This window comes from Aulonocara sp. 'chitande type north' Nkhata Bay, linkage group LG5 (assembly GCF_057382095.1).
Source record: "Aulonocara sp. 'chitande type north' Nkhata Bay isolate Kocher_YH1m ecotype deep benthic linkage group LG5, A_spYH_male_GT1.1, whole genome shotgun sequence".
Taxonomy (NCBI): domain Eukaryota; kingdom Metazoa; phylum Chordata; class Actinopteri; order Cichliformes; family Cichlidae; genus Aulonocara; species Aulonocara sp. 'chitande type north' Nkhata Bay.
Genome location: NC_141348.1, coordinates 39628171 through 39647747, shown reverse-complemented (window position 1 = coordinate 39647747; position 19577 = coordinate 39628171). Strand labels below are relative to the sequence as shown.

The following is a 19577-nucleotide window of genomic DNA, read 5'->3' as shown; positions in this document are numbered from 1 at the left end:
TTCAAGCATAAATCACTGCTTTGACAAAGCTCTTCAATAAGCAGATAAGTCCATATTAGCGGCGAGACAGATATGTCATCGTCTGTCTCTGAGCCGTCGGTCCCACCCTCTTTGCGAAACAGACGTTGACTTGGGAGGACACCGGACTCTTTCGTCCATGTGGAACGCAAGGATCCGGTCTGAAAACACAGCACTTACTGTGTCACTTGATGTCATGCTAGTGGAGATATTCCCAGTCTGTGGCCCACCTGTCAAAATAATGTTTGCGTCATGAAATTCCTTTGATTTCAAGACGAAGCTAAAAAAAGCAAATATTGTGAATACAGCTGAAAATAATGTTTAATGTCATTATTATCTTGTCATTATGTGTCAGATTTAAAATGCTAAAAAACAAAGAATATTTAGAGTTGTCACTGAAAGAGGACAATTAGTTAGTTATCAAAATAAACAGTAGTTTATTATCTGTCAGTTGCTGCTTAATAGCCTGATAATTTTATGCCAGAGCAACATTATGCCAGGAGGTCCAACATTATGCTATGTAATGTTGAAAAAGTAGCTTTTAACCCAACATATGAATTGCAATTGACAGATGAGAATTTTAAAATGGATGTGCAATTTAATATTAAATGGGCAATGTCCCAAATCCTGATTTCTACAGGCATCATAACAATAATCTAATAAGTACAAGAATATAGAGATAATGAGCCATTAGCCACAGTCAATATCATCTCCAGAAGGCCTTGAATACTCAGGCAGTGTTACAGAGGGAGGGAGAGATCTGTGCCAAATAAAAGACAAGCTGGAAAGCTCCCCAATCAATGTTATTTTCTCTCTCAGTCCCAGACCAACTGTCTATTCATCTGTTTCTTTCAAATGAAAGGTGTGCTGGTATGTAACACTTACAGTCGAGAGATCTGTCTCTTAATTAAAATGTTACAGATTGCATTCGCTCGCACTGAAGACAACATACTGTGTATTGGAAATAATGTTCCCTATAGTGTACCGCATTGATCAGATGAGGAAAATAAAGCATGGTGAAAAACAGAGTGTTGAAAATAGAATCTGCTGCTTTTTGAAGGAGAACAGCCCCGACTATTGAAAGTAAACCAATGATGAGTACCTCAGAGGAAAAAAGGGAAAAAAACAGGGGCTGCATGTTTGAAAAGCTACTTCCATACTAGGACACATGCTGGTCTATACGATCCATCATATACATTGCCTTGGTTTGGATTTTACTTTCAAAGAAGAAAAGAGTATACATTAGCCACAGTGTACATGTGGATCTGTACATGCAATCTCATTCTGAATAGAGGCATATGAATAATTTATCTTGCCACAATCCAACTGGGAATGTCCTTGGTATTTACATTTTATCATCAAGGGCACTGGATGAGCCTTCATAGCAATCCAACACATGACACATCTTCTGTCCTTGTCCCTCTGCACAATCAAAGGCAATAGATGTGACCAGAAAAGTGTTTCTGTAGCTTGGATGTAGATTAATTTACTGAGAAAACAAAAGATTGATAAACACGCTACATGATGACTAAGCATGGTGGTCTTTAGATTACATAGTCTACTACAGTCAGAGTGAAGCACATGGTGGCTCAGAGGGACTCGCACAGGGACTCACTTCACACAATAGCTCCAATGTTTACAACAGACAATTTAGTTTCCTTCCAACAATTATGAGGGAAATTGAATCTCAGGAAATGTTCGTTTTCTTGTCCATTAGACCAAACAATAACACTATCCCCAAAGGTTTACAAAAACATCTGTCTTCAAAGGACAGTCCAGAAAATTAATATCAACTTGCTTGCAGGCTATGTCAGGACAAAGTAAATCAAATTGAGGCAATCGTTTACTAAATGTTACGCCAAATGAAAAGAAAGAGAGAAAAAAGAAAGAGGATTAATTCTAAGTGTGTCTCTATACTCTTGATTCAACAGTGAAAACCTCCTGTTTTTGCCATTACGCTTAAGATGTGTGCTTTAGACTTTTCTTATTTCTTCTTATTGACATTCTTATTGTTGCAAAATTAAATTTATCTCATGTGGCTTTGCGCTCGTTGCTGCACGTGGGATTTAAATAGAAAAACTGTCTTGGGTTTTTTCATTCCAAGGATGTAAAATACTTATTCATACTACTTTATCTGTAATTGATGTGCTCAAAAATTACAAAATAGGCCATTGCACTTACCTTGATACTAAAACAGGGTTGAGAGAAAAACAAGAAAAAAAGCGCCCCGTATCCTTTCTTCTTCCTTCCATCTCCACATGCCCCTTATTTTCTAAAAGTATCTGTTTGAGAGATAAATGACCGCTCTGCTGCCGAGGATGACAGCCTACACAAAGATGATATTGAATTGATTTCAGAAATGTTGCAGAACTGACTGTTTGATGTATACTGCTAGACATGAATCATAAAAATTCTATTAAAAAACCCTTGAATGGCTGACACCAGAATATTATTTGTGATGATTAATTTGACTCAGTCATTACAATGGGAGTCAAGTTGGATCGTCTCAGACAAAATTGCTTTTCATTCCCCGTTGAATTTCCCTGCTATTTTTCTTTTCTTCTTGCTCTGTGCAGAACCCTGATCTGATTGGACTTACTGTGTTAGAGAGACAGCACGCGAATAGAGACTGTTGGTCTGCTATATTACTGATCGCTGAGCATTGTTTTGTTTTTTGTTCCAAAATGAGTCGTTTAACATTTGAAGGAAAATTATACCTAATGTAGTAAAATGACAGATCAGAAGAACCTTTGTGGAATTTCTAGCTTGACAAAATAAAATAACACATTACAGTTAATGCTTGTAATCATAATGTTTAGCATATGCAAGTACACACACACACACATATATATTCTTTTCATGTAACTTCTGGAAAAAATGTCCTTCTGTTTGTTGGAAATGAATGCAATCTACTCAAAAACAGAATTTTTTTCTTTAGTTCCCTGTTTGGGAACCATTAGATTTATTTGTAAATTTTGCAATAGTATGGTTTTCTCTAAAATGTGAGTAGAGAATTGTAGTTGACTTGCCCATACCCTGTAGTTGCAGAGACACGTATGTCCAACCTTGCATAGAGCAATTTATCTTGCAACGCACCTGCTTTGTGACATTAATGATTTAGCTGCGAGTTTACGTTTATGGAAGTGTTTGCTGGGTGGGGCATTCACCACTCCTGACAGCTCAAGTAGCCATTTCCACTTTGCATTGTCTACTGTAGAAAAACTATAAAACACTGTATATTTCTACATTTGCAGCCTGTGTGTAATAGTCACAGGGACTTAAAATGGATTGATTTTCAGTTTCTGCTCAATGAAAACAGTGTATTTCACTTTATTTCTTTTTCTGTCTGTCCCACCACAGAGCTACACAGGTCAGACAGGTGGCAGTGGGGGAGGAGGAGGAGGTGGCGGCACTTCAAGTGGAAATGGAGCCGGGGACGAAGACTATGAGATCCCACCTATCACTCCACCTAACCACCCCGAACCTCCTCTTCTTCACCTGATGGAGCACGAGTCTACAGGCTACCTCGGTCACTCGTTGTCACACAATGGGCTCATCAACCCGTATTCCTACCCAGAGCTGCCCACACTTATGATGTCGAACATGCTGGGACAGGACAGTCACCTCGTATCCAGCCAAATGCCCTCGGTGAGTAGCGCACATTTAATCACAGTAAGAAAAATATTTAATACTTGGGAGTGATGAGTGTTGGTCTTAATCTTAAACTTAACTTGTTCTGGCTCATGCCTAAAAGAAGAAATGCAAATTATGAAGTAAGCAATGTCAACACATAGGATGAAATGATGATGGAGCAAACTTTTTTTGTCATTTTAAAGCATTTTGTGTATTTTAAGCATGAAAAATAATTTCAATATCTTAGCCTTGTACCAAGGGAAAATGTCGTTTTCAAGGCACAGTAAATGGGGCTAAGTAGGGAACTGAATGATTGTTCAGCAGTTGCCATGTCAGCTCTAATGCATGGAGAAAAGGATTGTGGGTAAATCCATCAGCATCATATCTGCCTCGACAGCAGGCATCGGTCAATCTGTCAGGCCTTCAAACATGAATACGTGCTGATTACTCCCTCAGCTCCACACAGAACTGCTCCTCTACAAATTAGCATCTCCAAACCATAATTGCATTCATGAGAACTGTTGGAAATAGAGCAGGTTACTATCACAACAAATGAGCTCTGCAAAGCTTATGCATCAAACATATGAGTAGACTGCATTAAGCAAATAATCTGTTTAGCAGTTTAGCAGTATACCATGCACAGCGCCCTAAATGTGTAATATAGCTTGAATTTGAAACTTTGAAGTTCAAATTAATGTATATATTAATAAAGATAAAAAAGTCCCATATATATGGAAAAGATGGCTGATGTTTTGATTGTAGGTCCCAAAGAAAGAACAGAAATGGTTAATAGTGTTAACGTACGATTTTTTTGTGTAACAGACGATGACTGGAAAGCCAGTAACTTTAAACATTCATAGCTTTATTGATACTGACTTGTATTATAAAACAATGCAGAAATAGTAACGCATACAGCTGTGCTGTTCTAGAAAAGGAGATGTTTTCTTCTTGTTCTTTCACGGTATCATCAAGTACAAACATCAGCAGTGTGTTTTGTCTCTGGCCATGTCTCAGTATCTTTTAGTTATTCTACACAATAAAGATATATGTTATACATATGAATATCAAGGTCAGGCATATTGTGTAACGTTCGTGATAAACAGAAGACAAGCAGCAATCAAAATATTTCCCAGTAAAGATCTAAACATTCTTTGCATTATATATACTTTAATGCTGGAATACTCCCACAAGGTATTGGATTCATATGTCATTTATCTTCATATTCATTTCACATTTTGGTCATGACCTTTACTGCGGAGACATTGGTTGATTGGCCAGTCTTTCCCTCTGCAGTCAGGATATTTGTTACTGCTACAGAGGGCCACACTCTGTGGTTTTAATAGATTGAATACAGCAGGCTGGGTGATAAAAATGCATGAGATTTTAAATGTTCAACTCACACATGATGAACTTGTGTTTAAAGCACATGTAATGCAGCTCCTGGTAACCGCTAGGGAATCTGATAGCACTGGTAGATAAAATGATGCTTTTGGTTCTGAAAACAGATGAAAATTATTTTGAGCACATTTTGTAAATGTTCTATGTTACATGAATTTAATTCAAATTTTGTGTGCTTTAACACATAAGCACACTAATCAGGAAACAGGTTAAGAGATATTACACCACAGTTAAAATGATCTGTGATCTTTTGCCTTTTGCAAGTAAACTCCCAAATCTTGCTACTTCTGACTTTTTATAAAAGAGCTCTTGAATACATTTGGGGATCTTTTCAGAGCTCTGCTTCAACTTCACTTCAAAAAAGCAGCATATAAAGTGAACTCTGAATTTTTTTAATCAAATAGTCAGGCTGGCAAAACTACCAAACCGTAGCAGAGGTTCATTTGTGCTGAGAACGGAGTGTCTATTAAATTGGTGCCTCACCTTGACACAGTCTGTTGAGCAGAGTAATTAAGCAAACTCTGCAGTTCAAACATGAGTTGCTATCATTATGAATATCTCACTTGACATGGGTAGATAAATAATACAGGTTCATTCGAATTTTAATCTATTTTTGGTAGCTAAAAAACACAATGTACAGTGCAGCTGTGTCTGCTCGCTTTGAACAACGTGTGTGTGTCCAAGTGTGTCTGTGCGTTTTTGTGTCTTTACTATAAACAATATATCTGCTGTTGAAATGGATCCACTACATCTGGAGGTCAGGCCTTATATTCAATCTTGAGCACATTGAAAAAAAAAATCCATTAGGGTTCATCTTTCCTGCATCAGCCATTCTATTGTGGTGCTGCAGTGAGATCTGTTTTCATCAGGCAGATTCAATACGTGAGCTGGGCAATGAAAAGAGTGCAATAGAGTTGAATGAAGAAAGGAGGGGTGAGGATAGAGTGAGAGAGAGAGAGATGGAGAGAGGGAGAAAGAGAGAGCAGGGCATTGTGGGGAGGAACGCTAGAAGAAAAAAGTAACTCTTATTCAAAATGAGCGTATACGTCCAGTTTTTGTACCGCCTGGATTTCATTATTAGATATTTTAAAGATAATTCAGTTGAGTGAAATGGGGTTATTCTGTCTCAACAAAAGGCTGAGAGCCTCTGGTTTTTAAATTTGTGCCTGTGTGATTCAAGTATGAGGACATTTGAAAGTACTCCAATGCAGGTGCAACAATATAAACATGAAATAAATAGGGCAATTATATAACAAAAAGGATTTAGACTCAAGCAGCATCGCAGCAACAGATGATCATAGCTGTTGAAGAGAATAGAGAGGGTGTGTTTTGTTTGTTGTGAAAGGGTGAACTGCGGGGCTAAAGAGTGTTTAAATCAGGCAGATTTAACTGTGGCCATGGATCTTAAAAATTTATAAAAAATGATTGATTGCACATATGCCAAAGCATGAATAATACAGAACAAGACTGAAGGTTTATTGCATTTTCTTTATTGACAATAAATTGCATTAAAATACACAAATTAAGGGTGTGTGTATCTAACGCTTGGTGCTTTTAGGATTTCATTTTTCTTTCCTCCTGTTAAAGATGTAAATCTTTGAAAATATGTAACAAACGTCAAGCTTAATTTATTTGGAAAGTACATTTATGAAACAGCTGGGCACTGTAGTCTTTAGTAAATATCAAAACATGACAAAATAGTTGATTTAGAGGTTAATTTGTTGGACAAGCAGCCAGTTAATACGCATTTGCCTGCTAGAGATTACTTGTGATTACTTAAAAAAAAAACTTTCTCAGTTATTCCCATTATTTTTATTCATTTATTCATTTTAGCATTTTTGGCTGGCTTGGTGGAAGCGTGTTACGTTTTGGGGCCCAGAACTGACCATAAATGGATGAGACCAGTGAGTACTAAGCTATCAGCTAACATTAGCAAGGTAGTTATTAAGCTAGCTCTAGCATGCAGACCAGAGCTAGGTGGTCTGTGTGCAAACATTAAAACATTAAAATGAGCACAGATTCTTGGATGGGCTGTATGGGCAGTGTTCAAAGCTAGCTGTCAATCAGGGCGGACACACCCCGACTTTTGATCTATGTCAGTATCCAAAGAAATAAGGTATAAAGCAACTTTCTTTTTTTTTTAATTTAACAGGCTGTAAACATGGTTTTAAATGCAGTTAAGTGGTCATTAGAGGAACTTAAATCTTTGTCAGTTCAGAGTTTTTCCATCTCCAGAGGTTAAAAGACTGCAAATACAAAGAATATGTTAGTGTGCTCATAACCTTAGAGTTTGCCTATGCAGACAGCATTTAGTTGATTGATCACTCACTTCTAATCTCTGTATTAATTTGATAAAAGTAACAAGGGTATTTATTCATTTTCTCCACTTTGCTGCCTCTCAAAACCCTCTAAAGCAAAACTGATTGCACTTTCCTGATTTTGTAAGGAGGCCATTTTCAATTCAATTTTTTTTCTTTTTCTTTCCTTTCTCTTTTGGATGATGGTTATTGTGTCTGAAGCTCCTCCTGGTCAAACCTGATATCTTTCAAAGAGCTCTTTTCTCAATGTTTTGATGCACTTGGCAGCCCCCCCATTCCCTCCCAGCCCCCCACCTCACCACTTTCCCTCGTTCTCTCTCCCCTCTCTCCCTGTCTCTGGTGCTCTCTCTGTTAATGCCCCCACTGCCATAGCATCTACAAGTTCCAAAACACATTAGACATTTAATAGCCTTGCTCAGGTTGCATTGATCCTATCAATACAGCCCAGAATGATACACATCTCTGTTGCTGCTGATTTCTGGCCTCATTGTTTTCTGTTACATCTCTCTTTACACTAAACTATACATATATTTTATATCCACCTTTTGCCTGTGCTGTGACCACTGCATCTGCAATATGTTTAAACAGGACAGCTTCATATTCAATTATGATATATTTATAATGGTCCCCAGTTGCCAGCAACTGGAATAAATTATCCTTTTTTTCATGTTCCTCAATTGTGCATGCAGTATTAGCCATCATCAAACTGGCTCAAGTGTGATGTTTTGAATATGTAACAGATGATGAATGTATAATCAGCCAGGAGATGTTATGCATAACAGCTAAGTATTAGCTGAGAGATCTATATGCACGAGCAGCCTTAGTTTCATCAAACATCCAGGTATTATCTCCCCCCCTTTTTTTTCTTTTCTCAGAATACACGATGTGAATCTGCTTGAATGAGGGTCAGTTTATTTGTAATGAGGGCTGTGGCGCTCTAAAGATCTGCCTGCTGCATTCATATTCAAATTCCATCCTCTAATTTCTTTTGTTACAAAATTTCAATGTAAGATTTTCCTCACAAGCTTTTTATCTTCATTTGTTGAGGTTAATTATCAAGTATTAATCCCATCTTGATTGTCACGTTAAGTTGGTTGGAAGCTTGCTCTTTTTCTTTCTTTCTTTTTTCTCACGAGGTATTAAGTGCTCCTGGCAGGTGCTCGCGCTCCAAGCCTGCGTGAAAGAAATATGAGCTGCAATGTCAACTGAACTTGTCACAGACAAGCTGGGATGAATTAATGATAAGAGAGCAGAGGTGTGTTTTAATGTTTTCTCTCTCTGATGGAGGGTCTCAGCAAACGTATTATCGCATACTGTACACCTGCTGGTTTTTGTATAAACATGAAACAGAAAAAAAGTGGATTAGAGATATGGCGATGCATTTATAGAGAAAATCATGGTCCGCATTTTAAGTTTAAAGAATAAAAACTATATCAACCAGCCTTCTGAGAAAGATTATAGTTAAATGTGTTTACACTTTTTCCATATGGACTTTAAAATTGTCTCGTGTGTTTTTTTTCCGACGTGCCTTTAAAGACTTTCGGCTCTCTGGGGCTTTGCTCGATTCTATACTTTTTATTCAGATGAAGAAAACCTATTTCTCCTTTGAAAGACCTTCATTTTAAGTCATTTTTTAAAGGGATTAGAGCGTCTGCAGAAAATGATGGAACGTCTGTCGCTTTTCACCACAGTTCAACAAGCTCAGTGATAGAATGGGACTTGTATTAGTTATTCCAATGTTGATTCAGGCACAGATAATTTTGAATGATCAATGCCACGAGTGGAACAAAAATCACTTGCTTGTTTGATGGCCCCTTGAAGTCTACAGGAAAAGGGAGGGCTGTTCTTTCAACTGCTCCCCCCCCCCCACACACACACACACTTTTTTGTGATTATTTATTTTCAAATTGTCCCTTAGGCTAATGTTCCATTTTGGCATTTCACACCGCCCTCTCCCATAAATGAACCATCACAGCCATAAATCACTGGACAAACAGAGACTTGTGCAAACCCTGAAAGGTTCAAAGATTTATGTAACACATTCATGTTTTCCACTTCCTCATTTTAGTACTCCACGGGTAAAGCCTAGCTAATAAAAGGTCCTATTAATATTTCCTGTTGCTTAGCAACGGCAGGCAGCAAGTAATAGCATTCTGTGGAAAAATAGATGACCGATAAGGAAAAATTCAATTCTTTTCTCATCTCTTGGGAGAAAGTGCCTTATTTCTCTGGCAATGTGATATGAAACTGTAGTTGTATATTAAGAAATATCCTAAAAGAAATATAGGTTATTTTCCAATTTCACCGTTTTAGAGGGATTTTTGTTGCAGCCCAGAATGGCAGCTCATCTTTTTTCTCTACCCCGATGATGTCAATTAACCTGCCAGATTAAGCTAAGAGGAGGATAAGATTTGACTTCATTTCTGTCTTTTTAATGAAAAATTCTAAAGGGATGGTGTCAAATAACACAGTCACTGGACTTTAAAAAGATCAGCTATGTGGGACAAATTGCATTTCATTTATATTGCATATGTAATTTAAACTTGTTTTGCACGAACACAGACCAGCTTCTGTTAAGTGCCATGTAAAACCTGTTCTAATAATACTTATCACCCTGATCACAGGTAACAGAAGAAGATCGTTGCAGTGGCAATTTTCAATTTAGATAATTCATCACATCATATTTCAAAAACATCAGAGTGAAATAGGTGTTATCGCACACATGTTGTTGTCATTGTCCTCCTCTTATAGATTTGATAAACCACAGCGTTCAAGCAAAGAACAGAAGCTAAAGAGACAAACGCAGATTCAGCTGCAGCACATATCTAGTGTTATGAAGCAGATCCAAAGATAAGGGATTTCATATTACACTTAGCCACGCGCCCCTGCTGAGATTTATCATGCCATGAAATCATGCCCATATTGCACTATGCCCTATCTCAACAATCCATCAGCCCATTCTGCTTTCACCACCAGGAATATTCAGCTGTGGCGGCAGTGGAGAACTATCCCATGTCATCTCATGCTCGGACGCCTCCTCTGCTGTGTCACCGGCCACTAGTTCAACGCAATACTGCCACTCTTTCTGTTAATGTCTATAAGTGTGGCTTCATTCCCAGTGATTACAGTGCTGTAGCAAGCTAGTTGCTCTTGTGTTTGCCTTCCTTTCTAATACCAGACATGTATTCTGAGCTGTTCTTAAGCAAGAGACACCTTCCTCCTATTGTGCAATCACTATAAAAAAAGAAGTTTTGTAATCTGTTGCCATAATGTTTAAAACTTGAGGATGAGGTGAAGATCAGACATGTGTGAAAGTCTCTGGGCAAGAGGATTTTGCACACATCTATAACCTTGGCCTGACCTAGACTTGCATGATGCACACAGCACAATATTTTTCTTTAAGAATTGCATGGTTTTTGTTGTTTCTGTGTTCATTATTTCTGCATGCTGAATTTTTTTGTTGTGCAAGTATGGGCGCACCCACACACATGCACACAAAGTGCATTTGACACGGCAGTCAGGAGTCTCATTAGTGGGAGCAGAGGAGCCTTGCCTTCTGCTGTCAAGAGTGTGTGTCCCTACCGCTCCTCACAACCATCTCCTGCATGTCATGTCAGGCAAGGCTCTGATTCTCTGACGCCGTGCTTTGTGAGGTGAGCTCAGAGACACGCCCGGGCTGAGAGAGAGCTAGGAAAGGAGAAAAGGGGACTGTGAGAAAGAACAAGAGAGACAGAATATTTAAAGAAAAAAAAACATAAGGAACTAGAAAGAGAACTGGAGGGGAGGAAAGAGGCAGAGACGCAGAGAGAAAAAGAGGAGAGAAAGAAGCAAAGGAGGTTCTAACATTAGCAGTAATGAGGAACATGGAGGCTGGTGCCGAGGGGGACATCATGACATTACTATCTGCAAATCAACCACTGCCTTTTTGCTGCTACTGATTCACCCTGAGAGATGTTCACGGTGCTACTGTACTTTTCAAAGCAACAGTCAGCCACCAGTGAAAATGCTTCAAGGTGAACTTTAATTACATCATTATTATTAATATCCTTGTTTACTTTTTTATTACTTTAATTCTCATTTTTGTGCGTTTAAAAGTCCTTCCTGCATTTTATGTGTTGGTATAGACTGTTTTTGGCTTTGGGATTTATAGTGGCAAATTCCATTTCAACACTGCGGCTACTTTAGGCATTCTTTGAGTAAACTGCTTTTTCTCTCTCATAAAGTACGTGCTAAAACTTGTAATTATTCCCTTATACTGCTGGTTTGTGAGGTATTGCTGTTTTTCTGCCAGATTAATTACCGGATCACAGTTCAGCACGGGAGGTGCAAGAGCAAGTGTTTGATATTTTTCCTTTTGACTAGCATGTAATTGGAACGATTGAAAGTGACCTTAAAGTGTCTTGTTTTGGCAACACGGTGCCGTTGCCAAGCTAATAAATAAAATGAGGTTTTAATAGTGTGTTAGTAAATACAGTTGGCTGGTACTGTACCTTAAACAGGGCATCACACATTACATTAAATCAAAGCCACGTTGCCTTATGGCGTAATACAGATAATAAAATGTAGTCTTGACAACTTTCAAAACAATTTCTTACAACAACACTGATTCCCCTTCTAAAACATCCTGGCATCTATTGCCCATCATGCCTCTGTACTTAGCATCTGTCTGGTGTCACAAGACGGCAGATACAGCATTTTGCCTCTGCCTTTATAGTTAAGTAGAGTATGATTCATGAATCCACTCTCTTCTTCTCAGCTTGTGTAAATGACCCTCTTGGGTATATATAAGCTTGATAAACCAAAGACATGGATGAAGGGAGAGAGACAGAGGGATGGAGTGAGGAGGAGGTGGGAGGGGCGGGAGGTTCGACGGCTCTTTGAGGAACAGAGTTGTTAGCGCTTTGCCCTCGGGGTGAATGAGAAGTAGCTTTGAGGGCTGAGAGACCCAGGGTTGGCTCCCCCACCTAAAGGCGTGTTTACCACCTTGTTGCGCGGCGGCTGTGCTTTTGAAGGATCATTCTTGAACGCGCCTCTAATTAAAGCTGTCATGGCTGGGTGCCTGCAGGGATAATGTTCTATTATTATAGTCATTTGTTTCAATTAAACGCTGGCTGATTTTACAATAGCAGCCGTGAACCTGTGTGAGTGAGCCATCACTCTAAACAAGATGGCTCCAGTCAAGCAGGGAGTGAGGAAAGACAAGTCTCGGGACTCACACGGGCATCGATCAGTGAATATCGAAACAGGGCGGGGCGGGAGTGAGAAAGAATTTGAAACCTAAATTGGACAGATATCGTGTAGCATTGAGAAAACAAAATGCCCCATCGTTTAATTAACTTTTGGTTTTCATTTACAATTTGAAGCTAGTCAACTAAAAGTGAATTGACTCCAGCTCTACACAAAGTACTTAATTAAAAACTGACAGATTTATTTTAGATGGCGCTAACAAGTTAAAACATGACAATTTATTGATCCTATAGCATCCACAGATGGGTTTATTATGAAGCTACAGTAATAAAGCCTGCATAGCAATCAACAAGCTTATTTAAATGATGAAACAGATGCCACTCTGGTATAATCATCAAAAGGACAGAGCAAGGTTAGCTGTTTTACTCGCCTCTGGTGCGCATCTCTCCTCTTTCTCCTTGTAGCTGTGTATAGGACTCTCTTCTCCCCTTCTCTCATCTCTGTGCTGGTGGTCAAATCCCCTTAGCTAAATCAAATGGTGCAGGCAATTGGAGCAGCCGTGAAACCATTTCAAAGGTAAGGTCAGCAGGAGCAGGGGAACAATGGCTTTGTGATATTCCATCTCGCACACAATGTGCTACACATAATTGGAAAGCCTTTGTTATTTGACTCCCATTTGACTATGATGTACAAGATGTGAATACAAACACGACAGGCGTAACGATGGCAGAGGAACACGTTCACACAGAGTTTCCTGGCTTTACATCACAGTTTAGGTCTGCCTGGCTGCTCGTCACCAAAAAGTAATACCTAACTGTCCCCTCGCTAACTTTGCTAACTTTGATTTTACTACTTAGGTCGTGTGGCTTTTTTCTCTTATAGTTTCTGTACTTTTTCTCATGTTTTCTCTTTTTAGCTTTACCGCGGCGTATTTCCTTGGTGTTGTACAGAAAACAGCTACATTTCTGAAGGTTAAGCACAGATACAGCAATACCCAGCAGAGAGCAGGAATCCAACACTGTAAAAGTATTAAAAAAAACATTCAAAATTTTAGATGAGTTATCAGATTTACTCACTCAAAATGATAACATGATTTTTATGTTGTGTCACAGATTATAAAGCCAGTGCTCTTAATGTCAAGACTCCATGGAAAGTCAGTATGTGTTACATGCTAACTGCAAAGAGCACTGACCAACTAAATCCTGTTACTCACTGTGCACTCCCACCTCTTTCTAGCCTCTTGGATGATACCAATAAGAATTAGCATACAGTACCTATGGCAACCAGCAACCTTTGTCAGATTCTTTCATAATATTTATACAGCCGTCTGCCACTAGCTTTATTTAGCTCTAGCTTGATGGCGCTATGTGATAACTTCTTGGTCTTTCTGTCTCACACAGGTGAAAGCCAAACTAAACGCACTCTGAGACAATTTCAAACAGGATGTTGAAATTACAATTAAATTATCACAGTGGGGGTGTCTTGAGTAATGAGTTCAGGATCTGTTATATCTGGTTTTAGTAACTATAAGAAGATAAGTCAGTCTTTCATACTTTGGAATGGGACAATTTCATCCTTATATAGAACATCTTGTGTTATTATCTTCACAAAGAGTGGAATAGTTTTGGTGTTTCTGTGCTTCCTGATGACTTGCTGCTTCATTAGCTTGAACGGAACATGCAGCTTTAATGAAAATGGGGTTCATGAAATATGAGAGCAAACATAAATAAATACCCATTAAGTAAACAAATAGCAAGTAGAGTCAGTGTTTTTTGCATTTTTTTATTTTTTTTGTTTGTTGGTTTGTTCTTATCTATAGTAACGGAAGAAACATTGCAACTAACTTTACTATCCCTAGTAAGCAATGCATGCGTGTCTGTAAATCCTGTTTATTTATTTATCTATTGTCTCTACTGTTGTGGGGCTGGCCAAATATTCACGACGCTGTGGCGTCTTCCCCCTGTGAACTCCGCTGCTCTGCATGTCTCCTTCTTGTTTACATTAAACATGGTGTGACTCAGATTAAAGGGTGACAATTTTGCCTGGAGGCTGTTGCTATGGAAATGCATCTGCTATAGCTATGATAGGCCATTCATGTTTGATTAATTGGTTTTTCAGTGCTTCTTGGTTTGTGAGGACCCTTAAAGAGCAAGTCCATGGAAAATGGAAAATTAATGGATTTCTGTTTCCTTCGTTTTACTCCATTTTCCTTCCTCCTTCCTTTTTTTGTCTGACTACTTATTTTGCTGGAGCTATTTCCTCATGTTTTAAGAAGTGTAGTGATGGTGTTTTGAATTATGATTGGAAGTTGGAGATTGTCATGGATGGGGGAGGTTTGAGCTTGGTTATTTGAAATGCAAAACGAATGTCTTTGTTCACTGCTGGCTTTTGTGAGCAGCTGCTGAGGCAAACACAGAATCTAATGTCGTGTGAATATTACGAGTTTTCAAAGCAGGCCAGAGCTGCTCACAACATTACTTTGTTGTGCATTTTTATTCTACCAATCTACTGGGACCAATTATGATTAGAGTGCTGAGCCTTCATCTCTGAACCTCTACTCGTGTTTATCAAGACCTCATATGCTCGAGCCCTTTAAATTTGATCTTTTTAGCACTGCACTAATGTGTAATGTATTATTTAACTCATAAATGTTTAAAAGAGCTAACAAATGCTAGTTCATCACTTTCTGATCTGTAAATTCCCAAACATTCCCATTTATGCCAGCATTAAAAGCATCCTTTGGTCTGTGTTCATGTTCTGTTCTGATGAATCTTGAAATAAAGCTTTTGATGTCGTTGCTGTTGATGATCTTATTAGATGGCTAAGAACAGAACTTTATGAGCCTGATTCTGTAACCACTAAAGTATATTTTCCTGGGACATTCCCAGCAGTTTACAACTGTTTTTTCTGCTTGTGCTTATAGAAGTGTTGGCAATACATTTTCTTTTCCTTTTTACAACACAATGACCATAACATCTCAGTTCATTCATACCACTGACTCGGTGATTGCTTGACCAGGTGCTGAGACATCTGGCTTTTCAAATACTAAGAAAAAAAATTTCAGAAGCAGTAAATGAGGAAATCTTAACCTCAATACTACACAGGCTACTGTGTCCAAGGGGCCTGCACTCGGTGCCTGTAGCAGTCAATAGGAACCTTAATTGTACTTTCAGCTGTAATTGAAATCTGATTTCACTGATAAGCCTGTGTGTTATATGGATGAATGGTTAAACAGTGCAAAATTGCTTTGGGATACAGTTCACTGAGTGGCTTTTACATGCTTGGATGCAGTTAAAAAAAGGTGCTAACTTGTAAAGTTGATTTTCTCCTTATTAAATTATAACATGCACTCTGTGTGTGGCCAGCTGTGTAGCAGAACATACTACAGACATATAATCACTAACACACACATTTATTTGGAGTCTCTACCTGTGTGTGTCTGACACAGGTAGTGTGCAGCTGATTTTAGAGCAGTGTTGCTGATTTTGTTTGCTGTGGCTGTAAACAACATTAAACCCCATTAAAAATATGGAGCTCAAAAGATGCTCAACACTCTGTAAGTCTCACAGGCGAACTACAGGGTTTGCTGGCATTCTTTGTAGCTTTATAACTGTGATCAATTTATCGATTTAAAAATTTTAATTATGGCTGGATGGATGGATCAGTGGATGGATGGATTATTGCTGCTTTGAGCTCTCAGTCTTTCTTAAAGTATACATTTTGCTTAATTTCTGCTTTCTCACCAAACATCAGGCTCCCTCCCAGCAATCATGTATTCAAAGTATTTTCTGGTTCTGCTAACTGTCAAAAATGTCAGGAAACAATAAGCCAAAAATTTCCAGGCTTCAGATCAGTCAGGGATGTCAAAGACAGTCCATTTTAGTTTTTCGTATCGGAGTAGTTAACAGTAGAAGTCGTTAGCATTTAGAGAACAAGCATGCCCCTTGATTTAATCTTGCATTTAGTTGTTTTGATTAGTTTTAGTTTAGATGTTTCACTTATTATGCATCTAATTTTCAGTTCAGACCCTCCACAAACCTCAGTGTTGAAGTCAATTTCAGATCAAGTAATCTGGCTAAAAAGCTGCAATTTTGTGAGACAGTGAAGAAAGAAAACCTCTCAGCCTGAGATTATCTGTGAGACCTCTTTTTTCTTCCAAAAGACAACTCCCTCTAGCAATCCCAACGTTTTGCGCATAGTTCATTGTATTATATTTATATTTTATCCAACACATACAGTATACACAATTTCTCCAATTAGAACATGTCATCTCCACTTCGAAACATTTGCATATTTGGCTAATTGGCAGTCAGGAGTTTTAAATAGAGAAGATAGTAAAGCTGGTGTTCTTCTCTCACCCCAGATGCAGGAGATGGCTTTGCACCACCACCAACAACAACACCATCACCAGCATCCTGATGGCGCTCATTATGACCCCGCCCGTAACCACACCCTGATAAACAACTCACCTCCGATACTGCCCAACCCCATGAGTGCACTATCCCAGCTAAACCCACAGGTCAGCCGGAGTGCAGTGCCTCATGGTTCCCCCTCACCTCCCGGAAGTAAATCGGCCACACCCTCACCTTCAAGCTCCAATCAGGAAGAGGAGACTGATCCTCATTTGAAGGTACTGGTGTGGCTTCTCTGGCATGTAGTAGTGGCGATAAAGGCTTGGCAGTGCTTGTACCAGGTTGTTAACATGTAATCCGCAGTGTTGTTTAAGAGGAACGCAGGAATAGGCATGCTTGAGCTTGGGTTATTTGGCTGCCTCGAAAACTTGAACATTGCTGGAGTTGGAGCTATGTCTATTTTTTTCCTTTCATGCTTTGAAAAAAGAAACTTTTTGAGATATTTACTTTTAATCTCTTCAAAAAGTTCAAAATCTATGCCCTAATAGCAAAAGGAAATTCTGTTTTCCATGTTACTTTAGTGAATAGCTGTCATTCTAATCTAGGTTTGCTGCTTATTGTTAGACACACAGGAGCTGATATTAAACCCGTTTTAAATTTCTATAATGAATGAAGATGTGAGACATGTTTTAATTGGCGCTTTTTTCAACAACAACATGATCTGTTGCCAGTCCTCCCCAACTTTGTCACTGCCTTACCATGTTCTCAGTTACAGTCTGGTTCCAAAGCAACCACTCCTTCATTTAAATCACTCATTCATTTAAATAAGAAGAGAAGGATAGTTGTTTACATTCATTTGGTTTATGTAAATCTGTAAAACTGCTTTTATAAATTGCCCACCAACCAATGTCTCTGTGGATTTGCTTCGTTTCTGTCAGGGGAATGTGAATGAGTGTATAATTGAATCTGCCACTTCCACAGTGTTTCAGATTCATCTGTGTATTTAGCTGCCAGCTCACAGTGATACAGTATAACAAGAAGGGGATCCTTTAGTTTAAAAAATATATATTTCCCAGCCTATGCATCTCTGCTGTGCTGTGTGAATAAAAATGATTACCATCTCTCCTATCAGTAAGTAATTCCATTTGCTCTCTCCAATTCATTCTGAGACCACATCAAAGCCAGAGCAGATACAGCAGGCGATTTAAAATTCCTTTCACCCCTAGCATGAAAATTCAGAATTTATGACTTGCTGAACAACTGCAAAATAAAGATTTGAAAAGGTTTGATACATTCAAATAACAGATGTTATTTTTGACAAAGTAAGGCAGGGAGAAAAACTGCTGTCAACCAGAGTCTGTGTGTGTAAATTGTTACTGTCGGTGAATCATTGCTGCAATATCCAAACACTGGGTATTGAACACAGAAAAGAAATTAAGGATTTAATGAAGCTTACATGTTTCACCTGGGCGCAGCGCTATAAGCATTCATCAGCAATGCAATTATTCATTCCGAGTCGAATTAGTAGACTCACTTTCAGTGTCAATAAGCTGTTTTGTTTTTTTGTTTTGTGCCACTGATGGTCTTCCAGATCACGGGTGAGAAGCGACCGTCTTCGGAGATGATGAAGCCCAAGCCCAAACCCCAAAAAAAGAAGAAGAAGAAGGATCCAAACGAGCCTACAAAGCCTGTGTCGGCCTACGCCTTGTTCTTCAGAGACACTCAGGCAGCCATTAAAGGACAGAATCCCAATGCCACTTTTGGAGACGTATCCAAAATAGTAGCCTCCATGTGGGATGGTCTGGGAGAGGAGCAAAAACAGGTAGGCTTCGTTTAATATTCATGTATATACACTATGAGTTCTGGAAAGAGCTTTTTTTGTTGTTTATCAAACATCTAAAAAAAAAAACCTCGCAAAAGTTATAAATTCACTCCATAAAAACTGAAACAGTTTTGACCTTGCGGCAGTTGTGACTACCCGATGGCAAGAGGTTAATATCATTTAAGTAGGAGAAGGAGCATAAAAATGTAGCTTGCAAATGAAAAGCGTTTAAAGACAAAAGAGAGAAAAAGAAATAAGCTGGGATGCATTACTATCACCTTTTAGGATGATGCCAGCGTGGTAAAATTGTGAAAAAAGAAAAAGCATAACAAAGAAAAACAGATGCCTATTTACACATTGAGCAGCTTGCGTCTGCCTACCTAACAATTACAAGTTCAGTATTCACTCACCTTCTAGATCTGCTTTTGGGTTCCAACAATTGTTGATGGACATACTGAGTTTTATTTAGCTGGTGATAATTTTCCTTGGCTTCGCCATTATAATGAGCAACCCGTTTTTTTGAAAGTTGAATAATGCATCAGTAAAAACTTGTAATTCTGATTCTAAAATTAAAGAACTACCTGCCACTCTGAGTGATTGCAGCTTGCATGAGAGTGAAGCAAATAAAAAATTTTATGCTTTTATTTTATAAAGTGAATTTTCTTGCACTCGGACTTGTAAAGATTTTAACCACCAGCAGTGCAGCTATATTTACCTGAACTGAATGGTCAATTGGATTTTATTATAACCCAACCTGTGCATATGAAACTGCATTAACACGTACTGCAGTTTAGAGGTTTCCTGTCCAGCACATTTTCTCTATTTCATTTTCCACATTCCAGTCCAACA

General features: G+C 38.6%; 1 protein-coding gene across 3 annotated transcripts in view; it reads left to right on the top strand.

Annotated features, from left to right (window-relative positions):
- LOC147331282 (TOX high mobility group box family member 2-like) overlaps nucleotides 1-19577 on the top strand; it is an 85896-nt gene that overhangs the window by 55460 nt on the left and 10859 nt on the right. For 2 of the 3 annotated variants that reach the window (XM_086293497.1, XM_086293498.1), the window contains exons 4-6: nucleotides 3379-3666; nucleotides 16918-17184; nucleotides 18498-18728. In XM_086293497.1, coding sequence (XP_086149623.1) covers nucleotides 3379-3666; nucleotides 16918-17184; nucleotides 18498-18728 — 786 coding nt within the window. The remainder of the gene's footprint in view (nucleotides 1-3378; nucleotides 3667-16917; nucleotides 17185-18497; nucleotides 18729-19577) is intronic. The other variant, XM_086293499.1, reaches the window with a different exon arrangement.